The 21,980-nt window shown below is 41.1% G+C and overlaps 1 protein-coding gene across 1 annotated transcript; it reads left to right on the top strand.

Moving 5' to 3' along the window:
* The first annotated feature begins 118 nt into the window (after positions 1-118).
* Positions 119-17,758, top strand: SPCS2 (signal peptidase complex subunit 2). The gene is made up of 5 exons (XM_079787581.1): positions 119-238; positions 8,336-8,419; positions 9,007-9,166; positions 11,177-11,312; positions 17,024-17,758. The coding sequence occupies exons 1-5, from the start codon at positions 128-130 to the stop codon at positions 17,208-17,210; spliced, it is 678 nt and encodes a 225-aa protein (XP_079643707.1). The 5' UTR covers positions 119-127; the 3' UTR covers positions 17,211-17,758.
* Positions 17,759-21,980: the final 4,222 nt, after the last annotated feature.

A 21,980-nucleotide genomic window follows, 5' to 3' on the forward strand; every position in this document is an offset into this window, starting at 1 on the left:
GCCACCTCGCGTCAGCCAGCTGCGAACTACGGATCCCGACGGGCTCCGCGCGACACGTCACGCCGTGGGCTTCAGCCAATCGGCTTCGGACAAGTAGGAGTGGGAGGGAGACGCCTAGGCAGACAAGATGGCGGCGGCTGGACAGGGCGGGAGATCTGGTGGTGGCGGAGGCGGTAGTGGGGCTGGCGGTGGCTCTAGCTGCGGGACAGGCAGTGGCCGCAGCGGCTTGTTGGATAAGGTGAGGACACAGTTCTGGGGGACAGTCCAGGCCAGCGGAGGCCGGGGAGGCGGCGAGCCAGCCTTCCCATCCCCGCCCCCCTTTTCTTCAGAGGTTTCTCGGGGGGGAATACTGGTCCGGCACACCATGGGAACCCCACGGGCGCTTACAGCCCGCTCGCTCCAGACGCGGGCTCTTTCCTCTTCAGGTCTGCTTTCCTTCTCGGGAGTGCTCCTGGTCCTTAATGCTGGTCACCACAGCTTCTTAGGATCACCTGATTATTTCCACGTTTCTACGCGGCCGTCGCTTTTCCTCGGTGGTGGTGGTGGGGCTCCTGTTCCATGTGCCCATTTCACCGATGGGGAAAACTGAAGCCCGAAGGAATGAAAGCATCTGCTGGAAGTCCATAGTCCCTAAACTCCCCACCACGACTGCCACCCTTGCGTATCGCTAAGGATTCAAGTTTCTAGGCGTTTTATCACAGATACCCCGAATACTGAACTTAATTGAGTATTGACTTCCCCTGCTGGACCGACAGGAAGCCTTTAAGATTTATTTTTTTCTCTCGCCATCTTCCCCCCCCCCCCCCCCCCATTTCCTCCTCTTTCTGCCTCCAAGTGCCCGGTGAATCGAATTCGCGAGTTTGCTGCTTGTTCCTGCTTTGCCTCTTTCCCCCTCCGCCCAGCCACGTCTTAAAAAACTACGGTCCTAGCAACAAGGGTTGAAAAGAAAAGAAAAAAAAAAAAAAAGGGAAAACTCTCTTCTTGGGTTGTTCCTTCTTGTCCTTTGCATAGCATAGCATCTTGGAAGAAACAGTTGCATAGAGATCTGCGTCCTAGTACTGGTTCTGCCTCCGATTAATTAGTTGTGTGACCTTGAAATATGCTTATTCTTCCTATGTATTTCCTCATCTGTGAAAGGAGGGTTTACTAGCCTGAAGGTTCCCTTCAGTTCTGTCATTGTAGGGCCCTGGGCCAGTTGGATGAGAAATGGTAAGCCTGGGTCTTTAATGTAGTAAGTAGTCAGTGGTGTTTTTTTTTACTTTCATTGAAAACAGCTTTCAGACTTCCCTGTGCCTAACACATGGTAGGTGCTGAAGAAATGAATACATATCAAATCGAGGGGTCCTGATCTTTTTGCTTCTCTTTTGGTGTCATCCGATTTGAATTACATAATTCTCACACTCCGAACCCTTCTTAAGGGACAGAATGTGTTCTGCGGGTTGGGTTCAGAGCAGATTCCTCTGAAACATGTGAAAATGTTGGGAATTGATGGTCATTTTCACACACAAATCCTGCCTTCCTGCTGGGTGAGCACCTTACTGCCTGTGCTCACCCTATTGACTGCTTTTGCCTTTCCCTGTATTCGGAGTACCACCAGCAAACATTAAGCATGGGCATTCTGCTAAGGTAGTGATTACTGAAAAGTATATATGGCATCATTGTGTTATTGAAAGAACCTGGATTTGGGGGTCATCAGATTTGGGCTTTGAAGTAGCTACTTTCAGACTGTATGAATGTTTTGTTAACCTCACTAAGCCTCCTTTTCTTCATCTGAAGTGTTAGGGGTTTGGGGAGAACCAAATGATAAGCATTAACGATCTCTATAACCTATAGTGTCTAATACAAATGTGTGATGACATAGGAATAAATCAAGAATCCTATTGTCAGAAAGTACTCAGTATTGCTGAGTATCAGACATGGGATACCCAGAATATTAAACATAGAAGTTTTTGGTGTATTTAATTGTGTACTTTTTACAGAAGTTCAAATGAGAGAGGGAAAATGATCCCTGAGATCTAATTGATAAGGGGGTAAGGCCCCAGGGGATGACCTCTTGTCTGAAGTGGAGCTGGGACTTTATTTGGGGGGAGAGTGAGGGAAGGCATATACCAGTTAATGTCCTTGAGCAAAGGTACACAGATGGTGCCTGATGTTTCTTAGGTAGTGAGTTGATTGGACAGTTCTGTAAGAAACCTGTAGTGACAGGATTGAAGAGGGCATGGGCCCTAGCTGGCTTGGCTCAGTGGATAGAGTGTCAGCCTGCAGCCTGAAGGGTCCTGGGTTCAATTCCGGCCAAGGGCACATGCCTGGGTTGCGGGTTCGATCTCCAGTAGAGGGCGTGCAGGAGGCAGCCAGTCAATGACTCTTATCATTGATGTTTCAGTCTTTCTCCCTCTCTCTTCCTCTCTGAAATCAATACAGATAGATAAATAAATAAATAGGGCATGGATTGTTTGAAGTAGGAGCAGGAAGCTGTTGAAGGTTTTTGAGACTAAAGTGCGTTTAGGAAAATTATTCAGATAGTTTGGAGAGGTAAAAATTAAAAGCCTTCTAGTAAGGCCTTATACCATAGTAGTTTAAAGGGTTTAATGTAAAATGAAAGACAAGTTTAAGTTCTAGTGCAGCATGTTAAAAGCTGCATGGCTTTGGATAAGTTACTTGGTATTCCTGAACTTAAATTTTCTTATGTAAATATTGTGGATGCTCATCCTCCTATATAATAAAAGCCTAATATGCAAATTGTCCCCTTGGGCGGTCGTTTGACCGGGAGTTTGCCCAGGAGACCAGGAGTTCCACTCCTTGCTATGATGTGCACTGACCACCAGGGAGCAGCACGGAACATAGCAGGCGTCGGTGATGCTCTGCAACCTCTCGCTGGCTACCTGAGGGTGGGGGTGATGGGGACAGAGGTGTGGTGAGGATGCGGGGTGTCCACCGAGCTCGCTCTCACTCCCCCTGCAACCCTCCCCCAGGACGCTAGGGCTCATGTGCCTGGGAAGCCCCATGCTTAGGTGCCAGGGGCCTGTGAGGAGCCCGCCTCCCACTGGAGTGGCCTCTGGCCTCTTCTGGGTGAGCCAGGCAGCAGCCACCAGGACCACAGGGCCAGTTGGGCTCCTGTGGGTTTGCTCAGGAGCCAGTCTGGGAAGCAGGCCGGGAGAGAGTGCACTGCCCACCTGGCTTCCGTGCTGCGCCGCTGGGTGGCCCAGAGGCCCACACTGCCCAGCCTGCATCTCCTCATGGGGACTCGGGCACCGTGACTCAGGTGGGGGGCCGGGGGGTCCAGGTGCTGCCCAGAGCCCAGAGGTCAGCTGGGACCTGCCCTTCCACGCCAGACGCTTGTGCTTCGATCACTGGCCAGGCCTAGGGACCTCACCCGTGCATGAATTTCTTGCACCGGACCTCTAGTATGTACATATTACAGGCTTGTTGTAAATATTAAATTGTATAATATTGGTAAATGTTCCTTGTAAAGGGCTATAAAAATAGAATGACAAGGTGATGAGAACCCCCAACTTGAATAACAGAAGTAGGCGAAAATAGACAAAGGAACACTTGGCAGAATTAACCAAGAAGTGAGATAGAAATAAGTCAGGAGCTGTTTAGGCACTTTCGGAAAACTTCTTTTCTGCCGTACATTGAGTTATTCCCCTTCTGAATTCTCTAGCATTCATGGCACGTGGGAATGAAAAAATAAGTCAGGAGTTGTTTAGGTACTTCCTTTTGGAAAACTTCATTGCTGCCTTACATTGAGCTGTTCCCCTTCTGAATTCTCTAGCATTCATGGCACATGGGTATTAAGCTGTCAATTAATGTGACATACTGTCTTGTATTGTTATTCCAATTTGTATTTGTCCATTTTCCCATGAAAGGTTCTAGAGTAAGTACTTGCAGTAGTGAATTAAACAGAGAAAAAACTTCAGATCTGCCACTTCAGTCTTCAGAAACAGTCTTAGAAGATGGTGCCTCAAGTTGTCTGAAAACTGAGGGTACTGTGGAAGAGAACATAGGAAAAATATTCTCACTGGAACAGATCTGAATGACTAGAGAAACTTTTGCTATGTGGGAATGAGAGGCTTACAGTATCTTTGATTTGTCTTGATTTTTTGGAGGGTTTTTATTTTATATCCTCCAGCTGTAATTTCACTTGCCATAAACAAATATAATAAAGCAATGCAAGGGTACTTACAGCCTTCCCTAGGCAGATGTGAATTTCTGTTCCAGAGAAAATGACTTTAAGAACAAAACACTTCTAGTTTCCTGGTCTTAAAAATAGGTATGCAAATATAATCTAAACTCCATCACAGAATAACTTAGATCATTGCAAAAAGTTATTTTGCCCAAAATACACCAAAGCATTTTGTTCTGCCTAGTAGACTATAAAGAGAAGTTGCTTGCCTAATTTGTTTTGACTATTAACATTAATATGTTGTATTAAATCATTCTTTCCAGAAACTAAACCCTTTTCTGTCTCCTGACTGGATTTGTTTTGGCTATTAAACTGTGGTATTAAACCATGCTTTCTAGAAGCTATATCTAGACCCTTTTAACCTCATAGCTGGATTTCTGTCTCTTGGTTAGACTATCACCTTAATCTTAAAGTCCAGCTTTTGTATCTTAGTAATTGAGAACACAAGCTCTGGAGCCAGGCCATCTGTCTTTGAATCCTGCCTGCCACTTACCAGGTATGTTCTTGGGCAAGTTAGTAAATCTGTTTATATCCGTTTCTTCATCTGCAAAGTGGGGATGATTATAGCATTTACCTTAAAAGGTGGTGTCTGGCACATAGTAAGTACTCAACAAAATACATGTAGCTATTGCTAACTAGCAGTTATTCTGAGTATATTCACTTTCTTAAAATATTTTTTATAACATGATATGGAGACTGTCTACATCAGACCCCCTTGGGATCCTGGTTAAAAATACAGATTTCCGAACCTCGTTCCGGACCTGAATCCGATTCTCTAGAGGTGGGGCCTGGACATCTGCATGTTTTCACACATACTATTTATTTCCTCTACATTTTAACAATTCTGGGTTAAGAACTGCTGTCCTAGATGACTTTTTAAATCTCTTCTGGTTCAGACATCTTAAGTTTTTTTATTTGTTTATTAACTATTCTGCTTAATCAATAGTGTTTTCTCTAAAATGCTTGTAATGAAGAGATCTTGAAGCTCATCTGTTCCAACCTCCTCATTTTGTAGACATGGATACAGTTGGAGAGGGCAAAAGAAGCAACTTGCCCAAGACCACACAGTGCGTTAGTAACAATCCAGAACCTGGCTTCCCCAGTTCTCAATCAGTTCTCTTACCTTAGTATGTTGCCTCTCATTCTGGAGCAGGCCATGTGCTAGCTAATGTAGTAGTGGAAAGAGCATCTGTTTTGAGATTGGAAGACTTGGGCTTAAGCCTTGGCTTTGTCACCTACCAACCATGTTTCCTCTGTTACTCTCAGTGATGGTTTCCTCTGTTACTCTCAGTGATGGTATCTTAGTTTGTCAAACTTCTGCATGGTATGCTTGTGTCCTGACCCAGCTCTGACAAAGACAATGAACAGTTTTATGGCATTACTGTAAGTGTGTTGTGCTTAAAGAAGTAAGGTGCTGTCTTGGTCTGTTTTGCTCAGTGGTTAGATCATTGGCCCACACACACTAAAGGGTCAAGGTTCAATTTCCAGTCAAGGGCACGTACCTGGATTGTGGGTTTTACCCCTGGACCCGGTCAGGGAGGCAACCAATCGATGTGTCTCTCTCCCATCGATCGCTCGCTCTCTCCCTCCTGCCTCCCTTTTACTTTCTCTGAAAATCAATGGAAAAAATATCCTCAGGTGAGGATTAAAAACAAAAAAAGCAACAAGGTGCTGGCTTTTTTAACATAGTGTTGCAAACTAAAATTTAATAGTATCTCAAAACTCCTTGTTTTTTACTTCAAATTTAAAAGCATTTTTGTCAAAGGACACTATCAAGAAAGTGAAAAGACAATTTATAGAATGAGAAAATATTTGCATAATATATATCTAATAAGGGTCTAGTGTCTAGACTATATAATCTTATATAATTCAATAAAAAGACAGCCCAATTTTAAAAAGAATAAAAGATGTGAATAGCTCCACAGAAGATATATAGATGGCCAATAAGCACATGAAAAGAAGCTCAACATATTAGTCATTAGAGAAATTCAAATCAAAACCACAATGAGATACCACTTCACACCCACTAGTCTGACTATAATTTAAAAAATATATATATTGTTGGTGAGGATGTGGAGAAATTGGAATCCTTTTACATTGCTGGTGGGAATTTCAAGTGATTCAGCTACTTTGGAAAACAGCATATTAGTTCCTCAGAAAGTTAAACATAGAGTTAACATATGACTCTGCATATTCCACTTCTAGGTATAAACCCAAAAGAATTGAAAATGTAAGTCTTGCATGAAAACATATGCAAATTATAATAGCAACATTCTTCATAATAGCCAAAGGGTAGCTGCAACCCAAGTATTTGTTGACAGATGTACTAGTATGTATAAACAAAATATTGTATATCCATGCAATAGAATTTTTGGCTATACAAAGGAATGAGGTACTGATACCCATTACAACCCAGATGAACCTTCAATACATTATGTTGAGTGAGAGAAGTCAGTCACAAAAGGCTGCATATTATATGATTCCTTTTAGTATATAAAATGTCTAGAAGGGGCATTTCCATGCAGACAAAAAATAGATGAGTGGTTGTCAGGGCTGGAGGGAGGCTGGGAGGGGAGTGACTGCTTATGGGTATGAGGTTTCTTTTTTGGGTGACGGATGTATTCTGAAATTAGATAGTGGTGATAGTTGCACAACCTTATGAGAATAATTTAAAAAACTACTGGATTGTACATTTTAAAATGGCGAGTTTTATAGTATGTGAATTGTATTTTAATTTAAACTCTTTTTTAAAATCTTTATAGTGCTTACTGAGTAACCTATGAAGCTTCAAATTATTAATATTATTATTAACTGCTTATTCACCATTTTGTAGCTCAGTGATATCACAGAAGTTAATAACTTCCATTTGCCCAGGTCCCTTTTTTGGCTATTGTCTGCACCATTTCTCTGCTGTGGCCTCCCTCTTGTGAAATCTCAATAGTAGTTTTTCATATTACTCAACCTTTCAGTAGTATTTGACTCATTGATCACTTCGTTCTTGACATGCTTTCTTTATGTGGCTTAAAGAACACTTATTACTCTTGGTTTTCTCCCACCTTCACTGGTCTCTATCATTTATTTCTTTTTTGTTTGTTTATTTATTCTTCTTCCTGGCCTATAAATATTGGCAAGTCTCTGGCCCTCTTCTCTATCTACACTCATTTCAAAGAGATACCCAGTATCATGGCTTAAATATAATCTGTAAGTTGATGACTTCCACATTTATATTTCCAACCTGGACCTCTCTGAGCCCTAGACTTATATATCCAACTGCCTACTTGCCATCTCCACTTAAATGGTCTAATATATATTTCTATTTTGTATATGGTAAATATATAATAATTACTGCTATAAATACTGCTACGTTTATAGACTTGTATATTATTTCATGTTGATGTGGATATGGAAAAGTGTCCAGAAGTGGGAACTTGAATCCAAGGTGCTAAATTGTCTTCTATAGGTGTCACATTTTGAATTTCTGCCAACAATGTGTGAGAGAATCACTTTCCTCTAAGTAGCACAGTATTTGGTAACCTTTCTCAACCTCTGCAGATGAGGGAAATTGAAGCAGGGTTTGTCCAAAAGTCACAACTCACTAGTGATATAACTTGGTTTTTAATTCAAAATGTTCTTTCCAACAGATTACACTGGATTGGCTGTTTTCCTATAGTTAAGACATACTGGTAAAACATAAAAGTTGTTTGCTGATGAAGATACTAGTATATTAAAGGAGACCTTCCTCATTTTATTTGTGTCTGAAAGTTCATAGATATATATTTTTTGAATTTTGTGGTCACAAATGAAAGGATAACCAAGTGGAGATCTTTTCTATGCTCACATTTGGGTAGAACAGGAATGGGATATGTGAGTTCACACTGTAGTTACTCTGTAGCCCATGTAAGTGTTCTGGTTTTGGGCTTATAGATTTTTGACTTCTCAGCATGGAGACTGGCAACATCCTGAGCATCACCTGATTCTAGTGACCCTAGTCTCCTTCACCTTCATTTCTAAGTGTTCTGTCTTTTAGATGTCCAACATCGGAAGAGAAAGAGTAAATGGTACTATACTTAAGAATGCCTTTAAGGAAGTAGTTCATTTTACTTTCAGTAAGATGCCATATTTCTTGATGTACAACTCTTTATTTTACAGTGGAAGATTGATGATAAGCCTGTAAAAATTGACAAATGGGATGGATCAGCTGTGAAAAATTCTTTGGATGATTCTGCCAAAAAGGTACTTTCTTGAGGTGGGGGTCTATTAGTGTGTGTACAGCTGATGGCTCATCTGCAGGATCTTTTTCTTCTGTCATTTGGAATGACCTTAGTTTTCCAGTGTTAGGAATTGAGCCAGAAAGCAGTTTCTAAATTCCTTACAGTGTATGTGGGGGAGCGTGTGTAAAAATACAAATGTTAGTTACCTAACGCCCCTCTTCAAGTTCTCTAACATTTCAATTTCAGAAAGCTACTAATCTGTTGTTTTTAGGTTAATTAGTTAAGAGCCAAGAAAGTTGAGGGAATATAACACATTCATCCATGATTGGTCATCTCTATAATTAAAAAGGGAAAATAAAATTTTAGTTTCATTCCAGAGAATAAGTTGAGGATTTTAAAAAAATGTATGAGAAGTTGATGAACTTTTTCGCTGGGATCTGTTATAAACAGCTTGAGTCCATTTGCTTGGAACGATAAAATTCTGATTAGAAAGAACTACTTGGTAATTTATATGATTCCAATATAACTTTTATCATGGAAATTAAGAATAAAAGCAGATTCTAGGAAGGAAGCATTCCTGTTAGCTTGATTCCTTGTTCTTCTCACTAGGTACTACTGGAAAAGTACAAGTATGTGGAGAATTTTGGTCTAATTGACGGTCGCCTCACCATCTGTACCATCTCCTGTTTCTTTGCCATAGTGGCTTTGATTTGGGATTATATGCACCCTTTTCCAGAGTCCAAGCCTGTTTTGGCATTGTGCGTCATATCATATCCTTTATTTATACTCAGGTTTGTTTTCTAGTGACTATTTTAAAATCTTTACTCTTAACCTCCCTGTTTCCTACAAAAGACAAACTTTGATCTGGGTGTCTGCCAATGTTAGAATTTAATATTATCAGCTATGGGAATCTATAAATTTATCTAGTAATTATCACTGACATTTTAGATTTAATATGTTTTGTTTTATCTTTAACTAGAGGCCCGGTGCATGAAAATTCATGCACCGGAGGGGGTGTCCCTCAGCCTGGCATGCCCCCTCTCATAGTCTGGGAGCCCTCAAGGGTGGGAGGCGACCTGGTGATCAGGCGACGCCCCATCACACCTCTGCTGCTGCCACTGCCGGCAGCGCAAGCCTCGGCCGGCCCTGGTTACCTGAGCCTTGGGCAGCCCTGGGCGGCTGGGCAGCTGCCATTTGAAGCTTGCATGCGCCTTGGGCTGGCCCTGGGCAGCCGACATCTGAGGCTTGCCTGCGCCTCGGGCGTCGGCTGGGCAGCTGCTATCCGAGGCTTGCTTGCACCTTAAGCTGGCCCTGGGCGGCTGGGGGGCTGAGGAGACTGGGGGACTCTGGAGGCCGGAGGCAAGTGTGCGGAGCGGCTGGGCCCACCTGGGGATGGGCCCGGCCTTGCTGTGCACCTGCCACCCCGGCGGGGCTGAGGGGACTGGGTGCCGCCATCTTGTGGCTGTGGGCGCCGCCGTCTTTGAGGGCGGCACAGTCAATTAGTATATTCCCTCCTTATTGGCTGTGGGTGCTGCCTTCTTTGCGACGACATGAGGGTCAATTAGCCTATTCCTTCTTTATTAGATAGGATTCTATTTAGTTATTAATAGAGGTCATAATCCAAGTGTGAGCACCTGATAGCAAAACACAATGATGACTAGCTCTTCTTATTTCTAGTCTAGAACTTCTCCCATTAGACCAGGTTGCTTTAAGCCACTCATTCCAGGATATTAGGAAAGGATCAGATTTTGAAGGTTAGATCTGTGTCAGGTTTCCTTGAAGCTGAGAGGCTGGACTGGGAGTTACTGAGCATGAGGTATATAGGTGGTGTTTGTGTAACCGTGGAAATAACCTATTGTGGAACTAGAGAAACCTAGGTTTGAAATCCAGGTTGTTTTGTAATCTTGTGCTAATAAGAACTCCTTTTTGGAACTGTTTGAATGTTACTTATTTGTAAATATGGGTAATATATACTCAGAATTAGCATTTTGGTAGGCAGTTTACTTTTCTTAACAGTGTTACCACAATCTGAAATATTTCTAAAATCTTCACTTCGGGAATTTCTCTTCAAAGGTATTTTGCAAACCATTTAATAAATCAGGTTCTGGTCAAAAATGGTATTATCCAAATTGATCCCAAATCATAGTCCCCAGACGTGGCATTTACAAATCATCCCATTATGAAATTTTTCACTATACTTTCCTGCCCCTCATGGTCATAAAATTTAAATTATACAGTGTATACAAAGCTCTTATGCCAATTTCTGGCACATAATAGGTTCTCAAAATAGTAGTTAATACTGTCAAAAACTGAATATAATAAGTTCTATGTATATGAAGTAATTGTTCTTATAGTAAACTAATCTAAAGTCACTTCTCTTTTATTGCCTCATCAAATTGGTTGAGTTCGGTTAAGTTCACTGTGATTATTAGTTTTGTATTTTAGAGAGAAATAAGCACAAGTCTTGGCAAACTAGGTGTTATCATTGAACAGAAAAGATAAGAGCTGGTTTATGCCCTTCCCTTTTGAAGTTCCCCTTTGAACAGAAAAGATAGCTGGTTTTCTTTCTTCCCTTTTGAAGTTCCCCTTTGAAGTATTCTAACCTGAGAGCCTTGCTTCTCTTGGTACATAAACATAAGGATGAAAATGAAATGGCTAAATATTCAGGGTTTTTACAGCAAGACAGAACTCTAGTAGTTTTTGTAGCTCTTGCTTTCCAATATGTGTTAGTCCTCTTTTGTGAATATGTTTGTGTGTTTTCCCCTTAACCTTATTCGAACCTATTTTGTGATGATGGGGATCCTGACCATTTATACCTCATATAAGGAGAAGAGCATCTTTCTCGTGGCCCACAGGAAAGATCCTACAGGGATGGATCCTGATGATATTTGGCAACTGTCCTCCAGTCTCAAAAGGTATGACTATCCTCACAGATTCTTAAATCCTGGTGTTGGCTTTTCTCTGGGTATTGAGTCATTATCAGCAACAGACTATTGTATGCCTACTCTATGCAGATCATACTAGTCATGTAAAATGAAGGATTATGAATGATCTATAAAGTTTTTCTTAGCATTGCAGTTCTGATGTTGCATTATCACAGATATGCTCTGAGGATAAACTCTGGGAAAAAGTACTTTGGTGGAGAATGAAGAATGATTCTCTTTTTCCTGTGGCTAATTAACTGAGTCAGTTAGGGTGCAGAATTATAAAGGCCAAAGGTTTAAAGTCAGTTATCTTTGAAGAATCCCATTAGTTTCCATTTCTTTGCAATCAGGAATCTCTGAAGCAATGTGCCAGGCAACTCAGAGAAGGAAAATTCAGTCTGTTTCTGACCAGCAGTAGGTATAACTTTGTCCAGCTGACAACTGAGATCTTTCTAGGTATCTAGAATAGGGTTCAAATTCCTGCTCATCTATTTCCAGCTGTGTGACTTCTGGTATGTCATGTAAACTATGAGCTTTAGGAGGGTCAAAAATGACTTGTAGAGTTGTTCAGAAGACGAGATACTAGTTATAATAATAGCAAATTTCTATTGAGCATGTAGTGGTTATTGTGCTAAGTGCATTATCTCATATAAACCTTAGAACAACTCCTTTTTAAAATAAGAATACAGGCCCAAAGAGTTCGGTTAATTCTTTCAGGGTCATACAGCTCAAAAGTGAATTCTAGCAGGTATTCCAGCCCACGCCTGAGCCAAGAATTCATGCTCCTTTTTTTAAGATTTTTTACTTTATTTTTTTAGAGATGAAGGAGGGGTGGGGGGAGAAACATCAATGTGAGAGCAGAACATCGATTGGCTACTTCCTGCACGCCCCCTACCAGGGATCGAATCACAACCCAGGCATGTGCCCTGACCGAGAATCAAACTGGCAACCTTTCGGTGCACAGGGTAATGTCCAACCAACTGAGCCACATCAGCCAGGGTAGAATTCATGCTCTTAGTCATAATCCTAAAAACATGGTACAGTTTCTAGCATATAGTAGGCTCTCAAATTACAAGTACAGTTATTCACAAATAGAAGGTAAGTGCAGCATCATTGTAAAAAAGCTTCTCATTACCAACTTGTTGAGATGCCTGTGAGGAGAAGCAGACCTTCCTTCTGATGTTGCAGCTGAGTTCTTATCTCCTCCTGGCAGGGCCCACTGAAACATAGCTGCAGAATTCTAGACCCTAATGTCATCTTGATTTCATTATTTTCATTCTGACTTGTGTTTTTTAAGCAGCTTTATTGAAATATAATTCACATGCCATACAGTTTACCCATTTAAAGTATGTACAGTTCAATGGTTGCTAGTGTATGTACAGATATTTGCAATTGTCACCACAATCAATTTTAGAACATTTTCATCACCTCACAAAGAAAGCCTGTACCCTATCCTCCCATTCCCCACAACCTTAAGTAACCACTATTCTACTTTCTGTCACTATAGACTTTCTTGTTTTGGATATTTCATATGAATGAATCTTATAACATGTGTTTTCTTTTGTGACAAGCTTCTTTCACTTAGCCTAATGTTCTCAAGGTTCATCTGTGGTGTAGCATGTATCAATATTTCATTCCTTTTTATGCTGAATAATGTCCCACGGCATGTATTTTGCTTACCCATTTATTAGTTGGTAGACATTTGAGTTGTTTCCATCTTTTGGCTGTTATGAATAATGGTGCTGTAAACATTTGTGTACATTTTTGTGTGGGCATGCATTTTCCTTTCTTAGGTAATATAACTAGGAGAGGAATTGCTGGATCCAATTTTAACTCTTAAAATTGGTTGAGGAAATGACAGGTTGTTTTCCAAAACAGCTGCACCATTTTACAATTCCACTGGCATTGTATAAGGGTTCTGATTTTTCCATATTCCCTGCTGAATTTTACCAACTGCCACGTTATTGGTGCCTGTGGAGAGGAAATAATGCCACCTCTTTTCCTTCTGATTGCAGTTAAATATAGACCCACTGCTCTTTCCTTGAAGAAAGCTTCTGGTTCATTGGCACTCTCTCTAACATAGCTCTTTCCAGAAATCTTAGTGGATGATTATTCTAGTACTTCAGCCTCTCAGTTTTATTTTCTCTTTTCTGATTATCTTGTTTTCTACCAAGTCTTTTTTTTCCCCCGGAGAGGGAAAGAGAGAATCATTGATTAGCTGCCCCCTGCATGCTCCACACTGGGGATCGAGCCTGCTACCCAGGCATATGCCCTGACCGGGAATTGAATTTCATAGATCGATGCTCAACCACTGAGCTGTGCCGGCTCAGCTCTACCAAGTCTTAAGCACTTATTTCCCTGGTCATATACTAGACCTAGCTATTACTGATAGGTAAGTACCTTCAATAATTCAGTTTTAAGTATCCCACTCTCTGGCCACTGCTTCGTAGTCTATCTCCTTGTAGTTCTCTTGTCCTAACAGTTCTTCAGCTCCATTGGCTTCCCTTGAGCCTGCCACCTTTTCACTTCACTGTCCCTCTTCCCCTCATTTTCTCTTTACCCATCTTAGGTTCCATGGCATTTCTATAGTCCAGTTACTCTCTCACAGAGGATCTTTCATACCTTCTCTATCTTTGAACCTCCTTCTCTCCTCCTGCACCTTTACTCTCAGCCTCTCTTGTTCCTGAGAAGATAGAAGCAACCGGAAGTCTCGCATCATTTCCTGCTCATCATATTCCGCTTTTCTAAGTTCCTGTCTGATGCTGCCTCTCCATTTGTCCACTAGATTCTTACCCCTTCTCATTGACTTGATGTTTCTCCTGCTGAATTATTCTTTCTAACATACAAACACGCTGTAATTTCTCCCAACTAAAAAAGTTGTTTTCTTTCTCCTTACTCTTCTCGCACATTGTTCTCATTTCTCTGTCCCCTTTTCTTCTTCTCCCATTATCTTCTGATCTGTTCCTCTTCACTTCTCTTTCCTCATTGCACTTGACCTATCAGCAGCATTTGACACAGTCGATCACTCTCTCCTTGTTATACTTTCTTTTTAAAATAGGCTTCTAGGATACCATAATCTTCTAATTTTCTTCTTACCGTAATGTCGGTTTCTTAGTCTTATAATTCTTCATTATTCCCTTTCTCTAAATTTGAGATACGACCAGTGCTTGTTCCTAGCACCTCTTCTCTATATTCACTCACTAAGTGTAATCTTACTATACTTTCAATACCATCTATATGATGATCTTTAAATCTGAGTTTTCATACTAGCCCTCTACTCTGAATTCCAAATGTATCCCAGCTTTCTATTTAACACTGGATCTTAATGAGCATCTCAAAATGAACACATCTAAAACATAACTCTGCTATCCCTCATTTAAATCTACCTCAATAAATGGCAACGCCATCCGTCTGATTACTTAGGTCAGAACTCTGGAATCATTTTGACTTCTCTCTCTCAGTTCTTCCAACAAATCCTGTCAGCCCTACCTTCTAAATATATTCAGTCTGACCACTTAACATCTCCACTGCTACCATCATCTCTCAATTAGGTTACTGTAATAATGTCCTAATGGACCTCTGCAGCTGCTCTCCCTGCCTGTAGTCTATTCCCAGTACAACAGGCAGAGTGATCATTTTAAAACTTAAGGCAGATCAACTCAATCCTCAGCTCAAAACCTTTACTCATAGGAAAAAAAACTAAAATCTTAAGCATAGCTTAGAAATCCATACAAATTTTTTTCTGCATCCCATACACATATGCAAATACACCCCTCATCTCTTGTGGCTTTTAGCCTCCTACTCTATTATGTTCTTTCTTATTGGTCTCTTTTCTGTTCTTCACACATTCCAGGCATGTTCTTGTCACAGAACCTTTGCATTTGCTGTTTCCTCTGCCTGGGATAGTCTTTTTTCAGGTAGCTTGTTTTATTACCTTCTTTAGGGCTTTGCTCAGGCATTGTATTTTTTTACTTTATTGTTGGTTTCCTTATACACACTAAAATTCCCAAAGACAGGTTTGTCCTTGTGTTCACTGCTCTATATCCTTAGCATGTAAAACTGCCTGACATGCATAGTTGGGGCTGAATAAAATATTTATTGAATTAGTGATTATTTCTAAAATGCATTAGATCACAGCTCATCAGATCATGTTCTGCCATCAAAGTCATGGAACTGCCAATGGAACTGGATCCAAAAGTCCAAATATTGGTGTGATACCAGCAGTAGTTGGTCAGAGCTTGAAAAAAAAGTCTTCACTCCTAGCTCTCCAGGTGTAACAAATAACTGGCTAGTTGACAGTTTTTAAGTTATGATTTTTTTTTCAGCACTGGTTAATGATAGGCACTTTTAACCATGACAGTGATCCTGAAAAGTAGGGGGTAGTTTTCCTATTTTAAATGCATAGAAACAGGCTAAAACAACTGCTTCCTTTAAAGATACTACTAGCCTGACAATCCAGAATCTACCCTAATAAATGGAGGCAGAAACAGGTGGAAATAGGGGAAGACTGTCAGCCCGCCAAAGTTTGATGTTATAAACCTTTTTGAATGGATGGAGATAGTAAAGGCCTTAAGGTGTAGCTAAGGAATCTCTAAGAGTTCATGGAGCAAAAGACATCCCTTGCCTAGCATCAGGGTAGAACATGGAGCTAGATTGATTACACAGTCTAAGGACTGAGCAGCCTGGAATTGGGGAGCATCTGTGAAAACAAAGGTTCTTCATTTACTTATAAAAATGTGATTGCCCAGCAAGTGCCAAGTTAAGAATAGAATACAAAAAAGACAAACATTTTGCCCTCAAGAATCTTTGAGTCCAGTGAAGAATACCAAAAAAATAAAAAAAGAAAGAATACAAATACATTATTTCTATAGGTAATTTTATTGATAGCATGGGAGCCTATCATTGAACTTGGCATATGATAGGCACTCAGTATTTGACTATTGATTGATGGTGCTGTGCAAGACAAAGGGGAAGACATCTGACCTAATTTGGGAAGGCTTTCTCAGAGAAGTTTAAGACCTGAGGAAGTTTATTAACAAACTAGAGGCCCGGTGCATGACATTTGTGCACTGGGGGTGGGTGTCCCCTAAGTCTGGCCTGCTCCTTCTCAGGGAGCAGGCCTAGCTGGTTGGCAGACATCCCCCAAGGGGTCCTTAGCCCTGCCTTGGAGGCAGGAGAGGTTCCCGCCACCACTGCTGTGCTAGCCAGCCATGAGCCCGGCTTCTGGCTGAGCGGTGCTCCCCCTGTGGGAACGCACTGATCACCAGGGGCAGCTCCTGCATTGAGCATCTGCCCCCTGGTGGTCAGTGTGTGTCATAGTGACCAGTCTTTCCGCTGTTCGGTCGATTTGCATATTAGCCTTTTATTATATAGGATGGAAACCAGTCAGTTGAGATTGGAGAGAAGTGGCTACTAGGAAGACCCATCTAGCATAACAAGTAACAGAGTTCAGAGGTGAGAGAAGATGTTCCATATGGCTTAACAGTTTATGACAAGAAAGATGAAGGACGTACACAGTAATTAAATCAGGGACACAAAACAACACCTATGAATCAGCATTTGTATCTTGAAGGCAGTTTTTGAGAGAAATCTTTGTGTAGGCTTCTCACCTCTATTCTTTGAAAATACTTGGTACTCTGCTATTACTGGGTGAATCTCTTCCTTTGTTTTTTTATGATTGTTGATTTATTGTTTTTGCTTAGGTTTGATGACAAATACACTCTGAAGCTGACCTTCATCAGTGGGAGAACAAAGCAGCAACGGGAAGCTGAGTTCACCAGGTCCATTGCTAAGTTTTTTGACCACAGCGGGACACTGGTCATGGATGCATATGAGCCTGAAATATCAAGACTTCATGACAGTCTTGCCACAGAAAGAAAAATAAAATAGCCAATTCTAAAAGCAGCCATCTTTTTGCAAGATCAGGCAAAATTATGGGGTGAGAAGGAAAGAAGCAATGTAAAAAATGTTAAATGTTACTGTTTTGTCCTGAAATTTAGTCCATTCTGGATAAATAGGATTTTCTATCTGAGATATGAGAAATTATAGCTCTGATATCTAGCTGTAGCTTCCTTGGTCTGCTGATTACACTGTTTTCATTTGCTTTTCTGGAGAAGCATTTTTGCTAAAAACTGAACAGACTTTCTCCTTCATATCTAGCAGAATAGTATAGCTTTGTGCCATGCAGCGTATTAAGACTCAGTTTTTAAAATTGTCAATCTGTTGTTAATTCCTGTTTCAATAGCTGTTTTAATTGTATCCTTAATTCAGGATACAATTACTTGTATACATCTTCACACACCATTTTTTGTGGTGTGTATATATCTGACGAGGCGAATTGGGGAAAAAACCCAGCTTTTTAATTTGTTTAAAATAGATCCTCTGCCTGTTACATTTTGTGTGCTCTTAACCGATTAAAGAAGCCAATGACATTTTTAGTTTTATATTGTCTATGCTTTTCACTAGTATATCCCTGTTGATTTGCTGATTTGTTTGTGTCCTTTATTAACTGCCATTTTCTAAAATTTTTTTCAATAAAAAGAAAGAAGATATGAAAAAATGGAGTTTTTGATGGTTAGTTTTGATGGAAGGAACAGAGCAGCAAGTGTTAACAGTCTTACTCTACCATAGGTTTCTTACATTCTAGACTGTTTTATTGGTCAGAGACCCCTAAGAACCTGTAGTGAGGAACTGGTAGCTTCCCAGTGATAACAATGACATTCAGTACTTACTTTGTCAGGTAGTGTACATGTATTAACTCAGTAATGCTCACAACCATCCTAAGAAGTAGGTATTATTATTATTATCCCCATTTTATAGCTTGAGGGAACTGAGACACAAAAGTTAGTGATAGAACTGGGATTTAAACCTGGGTAGTCTGGCTCCAAAATTGTGAACATCTTCTTTTCCAGTATTTTCCTACTGTGGTAGAGAAGAACTGAGCACTTGTCTAGATCCTGTGAGCTATAAGGATATTGTCCCTCTATCCTTACAAAAGTATAATTCTCACTGAACCTAGTACCTAAAACCATATTTACTTTATAAAACATCACACTTATCACATTTTGCTCTTTGACTTGGGAATGTTGCCCCCTATCTAGTGTCACACCGAGCGGGTGTGGAACATCAACAGGTGGGAATTTTATTCCTGTCAAGCTGGGTAAGTCATGTGATTCTCTGAGCTTCTAGGGCCCTCTACCTCCACAACCCTTTTTAGATGATAGTTCTATTCTGTAAGCTATTCTGTCAGCTTTTGAAAGAGTGTAATTGGATAATTGTATTTTCACAATGAAGGAGTTAGAGTTATTGTTAGACACAGGGGTCCCAAGACTTGCATTTGTAGATAGATAATAACCCTCTCCAAGATGATTTCTTGGAGTCTTGCATACTTGGATATACCTTTTTCTTTACATATATAAACATGTTATCTTCACTTTTTTAAAAAAAACTTTTACTTTCTATTGAAGGAAATGAGAAAATCACAGAGACAATGCATGATACTTGTTAAGGAAGAATGGCAACTATTGGTTTGTCTCATAGCCAACCCCATCCTATATGTCAACCTTAGATCCATTTAGAGACAAGAGTAAATGTCTCAAAATTTTTTTGCAATGGGCCTTGGCTGCTGTAAGGGAGCTTTGACCCTTTGGGGGAGCGTTCCCTTTGACAGACTCTTCTGGGAACCACTGATGAGTATTGAATAGTACTCTGCGTGGATTTGGTTTATAATGCTATTGAAGGTGATCCACTGACGAATGAGAAACTGCTGGGAGAGGCAATCTGTCACGAGCCCTGAGTGTTCCACTTGGAAGACAACAGAGTGTCAAAACAAAGACACTCTTCTTCAGGACCACAAACCAGAAATGAATTATTGCTATTAATTGAACTGTCTGGGTCACTCATGTAGATGCCCTCAGTGGGGGCCGTTATTTGATGAGACCAACTGGAATCAAGCTACTGCTGATGGAGCCTGTACTACTCAGATTGTCACCATTGTTGCCTGGATCTATCATACCAGACGTGGCGTTACACCCACCATAGTAGCCTAGGCACAAAGTAAAACACTTATGTTTCTGATGCAGAGGCTACTGCTGCATGCCAGACTGTGACTCCTTTCCAAAGTCCTGTTTGTCTAGCCTTGAGTGAGACCACATAGCACAGGGTATGGCCATCACCCACTCTTGGCTGATTGACTATATCAGACCTTTGGCTCCCTCTGGGGGTTATCAGTAGTACCTCACCACTGTTGACATGTTTTTCAGGTTAGTGTTGCTTTTCTAGTTCAGTCAACTCCACACTATTTTGATACTCAAATTAATCTGTCTCATGTTTTTGGTTATCTTGGCCACATGCAGTTGGACAGTGGTGCAACTGTTATTACAAAAGCCACTTAATGGTGGGCTGTCGGCCAAGGTATTTGTTGGACCTTAACTCTTCCATCCATAGGAATTTAGTATTGTTGACTGTTGGAACAGCTTAGTTAAAAATGTACTCAGAAGATTTCTGACTCTACCTCTCTGACCTCATCCTGGTCAATACATTTTAGTAAGGCAGTTTGGTCACTAAATATGCCTGTCCACTGAAAGCAATTACTTCCTCTTGACTGCTATGCTAGAGTTCTCTGAAGAAACAGAACAAATAGGATATGTGTGTGCATATATAAAGAGATGTATGATAAGTAATGGGCTCATGATTATGGAGTTGGAGAAGTCCCATGATCTGCTTCTGTAAGCTGGAGAACCAGGAGACCCAATGATATTGTTCCAGTCTGAATCAGAAGGCCTGCAAACCAGGAGTAAGTTCTAGTCCAGAAGCAGAGGACTGATGTCCTAGCTTGCAAACAGGCAGAGAGTGAATTCTACCTTACCCTAACTTTTGTTCTGTTCTGGCCTCCAACAGATTGGATAAAAGCTCACCAACATTTCAGAGGGCAGTCTGCTGCACTGAGAGCACTGATTCAAATCTCATCCGGAAACACTCTTCAGACATATCCAGAATAATGCTTAACCAAATATTTGGGGGTCTCATGTTCCAGTCAAGTTAAGACATAGAATTAATTATAGTTGCTTACTGAGTAATGATCAGAATGAGGGATTGGGGAGTGTAGTATAGATTTATTTTGAAAATACAGTATTCTGATGCCCTGACTGCTGCTGGGTATGTTTTCTTTGCCATCATAGTGTCCCCAGGCCAACCTGGTTGCCACACCCTTCAGGTGGCACCTTAGCCAAAAGGAGGCCTTAAGTATTCACATTTAATTCTGGTTTAGCCACCTGGATTCTTTTGTTGGTTTGACATGGCTGTAGATATAATATTTTAAAAAGAGTCGCCCCTGGAGCCTTCCTCTCAGAGGAGAATGGCATATAAACTCCCCCAAACTGTTGTAAGCTCCCTAAACTTGACTGATTACTGGTTTTGCCATCCCCACTAGATGACTGACCACAATTTGATAGCCATTTCCTTTAATCTACTGAGAAGTCTATTGGAAAAATCAGTACTTTCAGCTCCTATACTTCATGCACATCATGTCACAACTTCCAGAACCTCCCACCTCCCTTGTAGTTCTTAGTCATCCTATGGGGAGGACAAATGCCACCTGGCTGGTTGTGTAGGCATGTAGGAAGGTTGGACTAATTGCCATTAGGCAGTCTTTCCAAAGTAAGGACTGGTTTCAATTGTTCTAAGTCAGTGGTTCTCAACCTTTCCAATGCCGTGACACTTTAACACAGTTCCTCATGTTATGGTGACCCCCAACCATAAAATTATTTTCGTTGCTACTTCATAACTGTAATTTTGCTGCTGTTAATGAATCGTAATATAAATATCTGTGTTTTCCGATGGTCTTAGGCTCTACAGCAGCGGTTCCAAGTGAACTGAGAGCTCTGAGGCCTACCAGGTGGCCATGAGGCCACATCAGGGATACTGTCAACCTGTATTCCCTGAGAGATGTAGGTCCCATTTGGGAGGCCCCAATAATTGTAAACAGGGCATCATATATGCTCCCAGGATATCCCTGTGTGGAAGCCAGGCACAAACTTGCCTTTCTCCCTGAAAACATGGTGCCTTGCACCATAGGGAGGGTCATAAGCAACTTTCAGGTGTTTAGGGAAGCATCACCAATAGACCAAATAGTCATCAAATAACTGTGGAAATGCTCTAAAACGAGGCTACCCTTGGGTACAGGGGGAGCTTCCTGGAGGGGTGCTGACTCATGCACACTCTGCAGGAGGTTATCCCTATCTTAAGGCTCATTCTATTAGAAACATGGCTATGGAATTTGTTCCTGTCTTTAGCTGAAGCCATCAATGATACTACCTTAGCCCTGGAATACGTTCAGGTGAGCCTCAACTCACTGGCCAGTATGGTTATGGATGATAGAATTGTTCTCAACTTCCTTGTGGGCCAAGGTAATCTGTAATAGCCGACGTATCCTGTGTACCAGAATGAATACTTAGGCCAGGTACATGGTCAATAAAGAAAGTAGAGAATACCATCTGGCTTTCTAAGGTAGACCTTGATGACTTACTGATGGCTTTTAGTTGTTGGTTTGGGGGGATGTTTTGTTTCTTTGTGGGTTTTTTGTTGTTGTTTGTATTTCCAGCTGGTTTGGTCAAGACCTTTGGGTATGATAGAGGTCAAGTCTGCAGATCTCATCCTGTT

Source organism: Cnephaeus nilssonii (genome assembly GCF_951640355.1).
Source record: "Cnephaeus nilssonii genome assembly, chromosome: 13".
Lineage (NCBI taxonomy): Eukaryota > Metazoa > Chordata > Mammalia > Chiroptera > Vespertilionidae > Cnephaeus > Cnephaeus nilssonii.

Bases quoted from the DNA above. Each gene is read 5' to 3' on its own strand.
- SPCS2 (XM_079787581.1), top strand. From the start codon at position 128: ATGGCGGCGGCTGGACAGGGCGGGAGATCTGGTGGTGGCGGAGGCGGT. The intron at 239-8,335 runs GTGAGGACACAG...TTTATTTTACAG, and splicing joins GCAGCGGCTTGTTGGATAAG to TGGAAGATTGATGATAAGCC. The intron at 9,167-11,176 runs CATATCCTTTAT...ACCTTATTCGAA, and splicing joins TTTGGCATTGTGCGTCATAT to CCTATTTTGTGATGATGGGG.